The 9,803-nt window shown below is 42.4% G+C and overlaps 1 protein-coding gene across 1 annotated transcript in view; it reads left to right on the top strand.

The window, feature by feature from the left end:
• MCCC2 (methylcrotonoyl-CoA carboxylase 2) overlaps nt 1–8,968 on the top strand; it is a 55,640-nt gene extending 46,672 nt beyond the window's left edge. The window contains exons 14-17 of the mRNA XM_028526423.2: nt 1,058–1,214; nt 2,061–2,175; nt 4,022–4,107; nt 6,980–8,968. Coding sequence (XP_028382224.1) covers nt 1,058–1,214; nt 2,061–2,175; nt 4,022–4,107; nt 6,980–7,097 — 476 coding nt within the window. The 3' untranslated portion in view covers nt 7,098–8,968. The remainder of the gene's footprint in view (nt 1–1,057; nt 1,215–2,060; nt 2,176–4,021; nt 4,108–6,979) is intronic.
• Nucleotides 8,969–9,803: the final 835 nt, after the last annotated feature.

Below are 9,803 nucleotides of genomic sequence, written 5' to 3' on the forward strand. Positions count from 1 at the left end.
GGAACAGCCTGTGAGTAACTCTGCTTTCTTCCACAGAGGTGAGAGTAACGGAAGAAATAGAGTATGACTGTGTTGTTTTTTACGGTGAGAGAGAGAGATTGGAGAAAGCCAAGGGTCTAGAAGGGCAGTGGGCTGGCAGGTAGAGGTGGTGAGCACTTAAAGAGAGTCCATATTTGAGATAGCGATTGTGGGAATAGCATGGGGAGTCAAGATGAGGTAGGTAGAGGGATGCTGGGCTATTCTGAGGGCGCACCTCAGAGGGGGTAGCTGGAGGAAGCAGATGGTGCCTGGTGAGACAAGGGTCGGCCTGTCACCCCCTTTGTGTCCATGCTACAGGTGCTCCACAAAGACCGGTGGGACTGAGTGGGCGCTCTGCTGCTGGAGATGTGCGCAGCAAGAACAATGACAGTCAAGTAGCTTGTGAGGCCGAGGGTGGAGAGGGAGACCCGGGGAGCCTGGCTTGGTGCGTGTTAGGTGAAAAGGCAGGAGCCCGAGGCCTGGAAGGCCCAGCGCAGCTGCAGACCCGTTCCAGCAGAGACGGGAGAGCTTGAAGAAGGATGAGAAGTTTTTTTACCTTGTGATTGACAGGGACTCTTAGCATCTCTATGCAACATTAATCTTTATTTCATTAAAGTTTAAGCAGCACTTCAGAAGGAACAGTGTATTTTTAAACCAGGTCAGTGAACACTGAAGCCCTCACACGTTGGCTTGCCACAGTACGTTTTCCTCAGCTTGCCAGGTCGAGTTGTTTCATCATCCGACTACTGTTTTGCGATAATTTCTTCAAGCTAAATTGCATCCTTTTTTTATTTGAAGATCTCTGTGTGTATCCAGATAAACTGCTTTAAGAAAGTTTTAAAAGCGATTAGAGAAAATGTTATTTTATCTTTTAAAGCACACTTTTGAGGGGCATATTTCACATACAAATATTTCGTTAGGGAGAGAGGCCTGTAGTAAAATATACTCTGACAAGATGTCCTTCCAGTGCCTTGCTGGGATTGGCCTCTGTACATTAGTCCCATCACTGGGAGGCTCTCTTTCTGTTCTTTTCTCTTAGGATTCATGGTTGGAAAGGACTACGAAGCTGAAGGAATTGCCAAGGATGGTGCCAAGATGGTGGCTGCCGTAGCCTGTGCCAACGTGCCTAAGATAACTGTCATCATCGGGGGGTCCTACGGGGCTGGGAACTACGGGATGTGTGGCAGAGCATACAGGTGGGCGATAGTCATGGTTTTCTCTGAAAGAAACCATACTTCCTGTGTAACTTTAAATGGTCAGGTTTATTTGAAATATAGAATGGCATTCACAAATCTGGAGCAGTTACACCATAATTTATATCACCTGGAGGAACAAAGTGAAATTTAATGCTAAAGGTATACTGGGAAGAAATCCACAATGGGAGTAAGGAAATATTTTGAAATGGCTGATAGTGAAAATACTACATGTCGTACTAGTGTGGTGTGGCTGAAGTCTTGCTTAGAGAAAGGTGTGTGGACATAAATACACATTGTGGAAAAGAAGTCAGGCTGAAGATCAGTGAGCCAAGCAGCTAGCTCAAGAAGTTCAAAAAAGTCCAGCATTTTGGATACAAGAAACAGAAAACAGGGCATAATAAAGAACAACCATATTGTAAGACAGAAGAATCAGGAAAGCCTAAAGTCTCTTTGTTTGAAAGGTTAACAAACTTAATCCCCTGGTAAAACTAAAAGATAAAGTGAGAAGGCACCAGTAACTAACACCTGGACTGGAAAACAGGCCATGACCACAGACAGTAAGAGGATATTTTGAGCACTCTTATATCCAGTAAATTTACATATCCAGTTTATCAAAACAAACATCTGAATCACCTAGAGAACCTAAAGTTTCTAACTGTTCTCAGGCCCCATCTGTGGACGTTAGTCTAGGGTGGGTTCCAGGCATTGGTGATTTTTAAAAAATTCCCAGATGCTTTTAATGTGCAGCTAGAATGAAGAACCACTAGTTTAAAAGGTAAACATGGGCTTCTGAAAATCTCTGTGTTGCAAAGTGAATTAATTTGATCATTCTTTCCCCCCTTGTAGCCCAAGATTTCTTTACGTATGGCCAAACGCTCGTATCTCGGTGATGGGAGGAGAGCAGGCAGCCAACGTGCTGGCCACCGTAGCCCGAGACCAGAGAGTGCGGGAAGGGAAAGAGGTAAATGCCGTCTCTTCTCCACCCCCAGGTTTGGCTGTCACCCCCCCAGGTTCAGGGCGTCACAGTGAACGCCCTGAAGCCAGGGAGCAGTGCACCCAGAATCCCTCCGTGTTCATGCGCTAGGGGCCCAGCGTGCGGGGCCTGGCTTTTTAGGAGACACTGACCTGGAAGGAGTTGCTTCAGGAATTCATACTTATGTGTTTTCTGTCTCCTTTTTTAGTGCCATTTCATTTGCAGTACCTTCTTGTGCTAATACACAGATTTTTTTCAGAATCCTAAGAAAACACTTCAAGACACTGCCTGTGAGTGCCTGAGGCGCAAAGATGTTTGATTCTTAGTCATTCACAGTCAGTGAGCTTTAAATAAATTTGATTTACTTCTTTGATTTTATGACCTAATGCAGCAGAATTTGTTCCCTACTTCATGGTTAGGTGGTTGTTCAGCACACCGTGAGTGGGAGGGCTCCGTTGTCTTGTGAGAACTGGTGAACACCATCACACTGTGACAGTGTGAAGGAAGTAACACGGAAGGGGCACGGGCAGCCGATGAAGACACACCAGCGTGTGGCTGCTTGGAAAATGAATTCCTTTGTTTGTGTCTCTGTTAGGGAGTCTTCTGAAAATTTGCATTAATTTTTATTAATTATAGCTTTTAACTCTTTTGTGTAAGCACCAAACCTTAAAATAACCGAGTGTCTGTGAAATTGCTAGGTGCACTGTTTCCACAACAAGGCATGAGAGGAAGGAAGCCCTTCTCCGCAGGCTCTCAGGCCTGCCATTTAGGGGGCATCTGGTCGACCACCCCGCTTGTGGAGTGGGGCAATGAAAAGCCATAGGTAGTTCCTGCCTCCCTGATCGCAGCCCACCCGTGCCTCACACCCCCAGTCGTCTTTTCTTAGGAGCAGGAACTCTGGAGACCAAAACAGAAGTTTCACAGTCACTTCAGTGTTGACTGGTGTCCAAGCAAAAGGAAAGCTTTGCGTGTGTGTTTGTGGCTGTGCGTGCGTGTGTGTGGCGTGGTGCTGGGGTTGGGGGGAGTATGAAATGCTACCTGACCTTTTGAAGATGCGTCTTAAACTCGAGCCCAGCATGGTGATCTCTTATTATATAGTTGTTCTTTCATTATTTAATATACGGATTTATGAATTAATTTCTTTTTATATATGAAAGTACAGGGTTTTACTGGTTCTTCCTCTTGAATTCTTAACCTATCAGTGATCTTAAACTATGAAAATACAATAAAAAAGTTGGATTTATTTGAAATAAGTCATTTGTTTTTGTTGTGGAATATTTTTTAAATTGAATATACTTTTCAGGGTTTCAGAATTAATTTGCATAAAGATTTTTACATCTGAACTAATTATCACTTGTTTCTGGCAATACTGATGGGCAAGACATTAAAATTTTAATTAGGGAAAAATATCTTTCAGCCATCTGGGAAATTGAAGAGGCTATTCAAGATGTAGTTGATATTTATCCCTTTAAGTTAATTTAAAATGTTTGAAATTTTGATTGTTTTGAAAGAAAATATAACCCTTTTATTATACTGTACAATTCATATACATTGTTGTACTGTGCTGGAATACATGATACCCTTGGTTTTGGCCTCACATTAAATAGCCTAGGATGCTGTCTCCAATAAATGAGATGTAATGGTGCACTAATTTGATAGTCACGTCTCAGGTGAAATTATGTACATTACACAGTCACTTGTGACCTACATGTCACTGCACAGAGGTTGATTGTGGTGTTACTCCTGACATCTGTTGCCCTTTTTTTCTTGAGGTGCTCCTGGTGGGGCTGTTGTCCCACTGCCGCAGACTCACTCCTGGTCCCTTTTCTTTCAGTTCTCCAGTGCCGATGAAGCAGCTCTGAAAGAGCCCATCGTGAAGAGGTTTGAAGAGGAAGGAAACCCTTACTATTCCAGTGCCAGGTGGGAGCCAGAGAATAAGTAACTTCTTGTTGGGAGCATGTTGGTGTCAGGGCAGCAGCCTTACAGAGGTCTGGGGGGTCAGGAGGGTCCAGCCTCTGGGAGAACCGAAAAATAATGTTTGGGCACATTTCACTTTCTACTGTTGTCTCTGTAATGGGAATGCCTGCTGTGGAAACACTGTCCCTTCTCCCAGGCTGGGGTGTGGATCCATCACTTTCAATCTAGTTCTGCCACCCTCCACCCCTCTTCTTCTATCCCATTTCTCCTTGAGGTGTCTGGGACCTGGGGGAACCCTACAGCCACAGGTGGGCCATGCTGGGGCAAGGAAGTTAAGAGCTGTAAACCTGGCTGTGTAACTTTCAGGAATCAGTTCTAACTTTTCCTTAAACTAGTGAATTCCTGTCATCCCCCTCTTTTTGATTATTTTGTTCTCACCCCACTTTAAGCACGAGATGGCTTGAGCACTTTCTGACATTTGTTAACAAGTGTGCTTGTGCATTCAGAAGGTGATTAGTCACAGCCAGGGTCCGTGTGCTGACACCACGCAATCACCTCATACACCCATGTGGCCCTTGGCTCCGCTTGTTCCTTATTCCATTTAGTAAGGTCATCACGCGGTGTCGCGGTCCATCCCGGCCGGAGACTGGTGGCTTGTGTCCTCTGGCCTCTTTGTGTCAGCACTTAAGTGTTGCGCGTTCTGAACAGTAAGCCTCTGGGGTTCGTTTCATCCCTTGGCCATATGGGAAAAAACAAAGGAACTATTTGTGTCTTTTAAAACTAGATTATGCAGTGATTTATGCCATTTACTGGAGAGGAGGGAGAGGGGAAGATCAGAAGTTAGAACTCGTGTCAGTCCTATGAGCGCCTGGTTTTCAGCAGGCTCCGCCCGGGGTGCCAAGCTCCGCCCCCGGCGTCGAGAGCTGGGAGACTGGGCAGCTTCCCAGGGCACAGCTAGTTTCAGAATTCCAACAGTGCCACCTGGGATATTCTAAAAAGCCTGTTTCTCTTGTTAATATCTATTTTAATAAGTAATTTTACAGGTGTATTTTGTTGCAGTGGGTCATTGATTCACTGAATTAAAAACAAATAGTCTTTGAATTGAGAAATGAACATGTTGTTCTTTTTCTAGTAGCCAATAGAAGCAAAGAGGAAATATACAACCATATTAAAGGTTTAAGAGAAAATAAATATCGTAAGCACAGATACTTTTTTAACATAAGATTTTGACTGAAATTCACAAGGACAATTGAAATATTTAACTGAAAACCAGTATATTTTGTGTGAGCCATTAATTTGTTTCTCAGTCCTGGCTAAGCCATCTTTTGAGAAAGACTAAATCCTTTATTATTTTCAGTACATTATTATTATTTTTAATGGATTATATTCAAGGCAAGAGAGCAAAAAGCCCACATAGACCTATCTTTGGAAATAAATATTGAGAGACAGTAAAGTTTTTCTGTTACTTTGTAGATGTTTAACCCTTCTGTTGAAATAAATACTTGGTGGCATGAGACAGCAACTTTTTCCCCAAGATGAAAGGATTTTCAAGCCAGCATATGGCACCTTTTCTGTGTTTAATAAATCTCTTAACAGTAAAATTCTGTGGTCTGTTGAGGCTTTCACGTGCTCGATCTGTCTTTTCAGAGAGAGCTGTCATCATCTGCTACTATAAACCTCCTATGTTTTTCTTAATCCTTACCTGTTGCGTGTGCAGCACATCAGTTTTATTCTCGGTGGTTTTTATAACCAGACTTTCCAGGCACTGGATTAGGCCTCTCAGCAGTCTTGCTAACGACCACCCACCCACCACCCACCTGTCCACCGTGGAGCAGCCTCCTCCCTCCCCCGCCCAGCCAGAATCGCTGTTTCACTCTCCTCCTGGCCTTGGGAGGGAGTGTAATCTATTGGTCTGGTTACAAATTACACTGAGTGGCTTTTATTCATTGGCAGTTGATACTGCAGGGTCCCTATAATAAATGTTTTATGAGCAGAGATTTGATTCATGGTCTGTCGATGTCAGTGTGGTTTAATAATTGATGCTGTGTCCAGGTACTGAGGGCAGTTTGTTTAAAGAAAGCACAAGTGCCACCTACCAATGACCTTCAAAAAAGCAATATTTCTCATTCATTTTTCTTTATAAATTTGAGGTTGTTAATGAAAAGTAAACTAAAATTTCTACTTAAAAGTTTCTTCTAAAAACAGTTTAAAGCTATTGTTTTTTTCCTTGTAGCAAAAAATAAAGAACTACATATGAAAGTATGGTTTCATTAATAAAATGTATTAAAGTCGATTCAGTAATTTTCATAGTTTCTTAAGAGATGAGGGAGTTTTGGGGAATATACTCTTTCTAGTACAGACTGTGGTTTGAGGCTGAACCTGGGTTCATAATGACTCTTCATATTAATAACAGGAATACATCAACTTTACTTGGACATTTGTGTGGGCAGAAGAGGAACAGGAAAGTTTCTCCTGTAATAAGTAAAAATATTTTTAAACCAGAGATTCTTTTGTGGTTTCTTATATCAAGCTGTTCCTAAGGCCATAAGCTTGATTTGACATTCTTTGGGAACCTGGGATGAAAGTCATTTCATTTTTCTTTCTTCCTTTTCCTCTTCCTCTCTCTCTCTCTCTCTCTCTTGTTTGCTATACCCTTTTATTTATTTATATATTTATTTTCATAAATTCCTTTATTGTTGTTTAATTATTTTTTCCTCTCTCTTGAACATGGCTTCAGATGTAAGATTATAGCACACAGAAGCTAATCAGATCCATATATTACCTAAAGAAATACCTCAGCATGTCTGGGCAGGGAGTGTATAAATGGTAGTTTGGTGGTGGATTCCTCATAACTCATATTTTGTCTTTTCCTCAGGCTGTGGGATGATGGGATTATTGATCCAGCGGACACCAGACTGGTCCTGGGTCTCAGTATTAGTGCAGCCCTCAACGCACCAATCCAGAAGACTGACTTTGGCATCTTTAGGATGTAACTGAAATATAACTCATCTTCCACTGGGCATGTACCAAAAATTAATAAATTAGTAGCACTGAAATTTGAGACTTTTTCAATATTCGACTGTTACAGTAAAATTGTTCTCTTAGCACAGTGCATTGTATTTTTCTACCTTAAAAAAATCAGTGAAGACATGTATTTCATGAACCTCAAGCCCTTGTAAATTTTTGTAGATTTTTCTGTGACTCCACTTTACCACCCTTAAAATGAAGAGAATAATTTGCAGTTATCCTTTCTAACCCACCAGTGGTATGACAAATTCCATAAACTATAAATTCCAGGTATTATCGAGACTATTAAATGAAGTATTTCCACTGAAATGATGCCTTGTTGATTATGCATGATAATGTAACACACTTATTTTTTAAAAGCAGCTATTACTTTCCCTCCAGCCATCATCCCATTCCTTCCCACAGTGCACTTCTTTCTGTCTGCACTCGGAGCTCCACTTCCTACCCATTCTTTCCACACCCTTCCCCTTGCTGGCTTCCACTGCCAGCAGCTCATGCCAGGGTCACCATCGACCCTCCTGTTGCTGAAAAGCACTGGGTTCTTCTGACTTTATCTGATTTAATTCTCTGCAGCATTCAGATCAGTTGAACACTTCCACCTAGAAACACTATTCCTAGCTTCCATGCCGTAATACTCGAGGTTTCCCACCAACCACTGTGGCCACTTTGTTCAGTGTCCTTCACAACCCCTCTCCCTCTGCTGAGCCCTACCCTCTTCACCCTGTCCTCATTTTTTTGTTAGTATTTCATGAACACATTCTTACTCTAAAACATGCAAGTGATGCAAAAGCATTTCCTCAATCTTTTTTTAAGTTGTGGTAAGTGTACCTACTTAAACTGTACCATTTCAACCATTTTTAAGTGTGCAGTTCTTAAGTGGCATTAAGTGCATTCACATTGTTTGCAAACATCACCACCATGCACCCACAGAACTTTCTGTTGTCGCAAGCTGAAACTCAGTTGTTAAACACTAACTCCCCATTTCTCCTCCTCCCAGCTCTTGGCACATCTTAGTCTTAAATGCATGTGTTCTTCATGGCTCGATTGAACCTTCCTGGGCCGTTTCATGCCTTCAAAAGGCTTCAGTTGCCATCTGAGTGGGGATGATTTCTGCACTGACAGTTCCTAATGCAGTTCTCCGTGGACCTTCAGACCTGTGTGACTACCAGATACACTGTATATGTGCTCCGATTGTGCTATAGGAACTGCAGGTTCAGTCACCAAGTTCTAGTGATTTTGACACCGATCACTTGAATTTTTGTCTTTCACAACCACAGGCATTAGAAGTGATGTACCTGCATCCGGTCTTGCCTGGTCTAATCTCCATCACTCTGGAATTAGGATGTCCATTCTAAGTGCACTTCAGGTCATGCTGCTTCTTTACTTAAATCTTTCACTGGTTCTCTGTAGAATTGCCAGACCCCTCCCTAATGCCCTCCGTGATCATCACCCCTTCAGTATCCTCTCCTGATTCCTCTTCTCACTCTTGGTGCTTCACCCATTCGAGACTTCTAGCTCCTGGAACCGATGAAGCCCTTCCCACCTCAGGATCTACAATTTTCCCTCTGCCTGGACTGTTCTAGTCTTCTTCTTAAACACAACTTCTGGTCTCTGTGACTTCCCTGGGCAGGGTTAGTCACCCATAGTGTGCTGTTGTAAAGCACCGTGCATTCCATTACTTCTGTCTTACACGTTTGTGAGAAATACACACATTTCTCTCATACTGCCCTCCTGCTAGCCTGTAAGCTCTGCGAGAGCGAGGAGCCTCCTGTTTGGCCTGTATCTCCAGTGCTCGGCACTTGCAGGTGCTCAAATATTTGTTGAATGAATGAAAAAATGCCCATATTTTAACTGATATCCTCAGGTCATGTCATTTTAAAATCAAGTGATTGATTATATGATTGATACAATTATCAAATACTTTCCTAATAAAACTAGTATTTCAAGCATTTGTGTGTGATGTTCAGTTTTGGCTGCATTTGTATATCAGGTCACTTTGGTTTTCTGAGATGTGAACAGATAGGTGGTCTCAGTTCAGAGGTAAGTTGCATTTTTAGAAGGATGTTGGAGATCATCAAAGGCATGTGAAGTGTTTTCATTGCAGTCAGCCGGACTGCATTACTTCTGGAGGCTTTAAGGGGAAAATTCATTTTCTTGCTTTTTCAGCTTCTAGAGGCCTCCTGTCTGTTTTCTAACTTTCTAAAAAACCCTTACCCAAGGACATGCTTACTGATTTTAAAGAGAGAAGAAGAGAAACATTGATGTGAGAGAAGAACATCCATCCATATCCTCTCATGCGTGCCTCGACCTGGGACTGAACCCACAACCCAGGCATTTCGGTTTATGGGATGATGCTCCAACCAACCCGAGTCACACTGACCAGGGCGTGCTTTGCAACTTCCAATAGCAGATTTCAGTGTGATGTACACATAATATGCTTTAGCATTCTAGAGAGCCATTTAATTGACTCAAGAGGAGAGTTTACCATAGTGCAAGGACAATTTTATGTTTTGTAACACCCAGCATTTCAGTATGTTTGATAGCCTTTCCTCGAAGGTTATGCTACCATTCCTTATGTTAAGGGAGAGAAGGTCTGAGGGAGAACAATGTCTTAGAAGGAGGGAATTTAATAGAGAACTTACTGAAGAGAAAACGTGACTGGAACTACTTGC

Source organism: Phyllostomus discolor, chromosome 3 (assembly GCF_004126475.2).
Source record: "Phyllostomus discolor isolate MPI-MPIP mPhyDis1 chromosome 3, mPhyDis1.pri.v3, whole genome shotgun sequence".
Lineage (NCBI taxonomy): Eukaryota > Metazoa > Chordata > Mammalia > Chiroptera > Phyllostomidae > Phyllostomus > Phyllostomus discolor.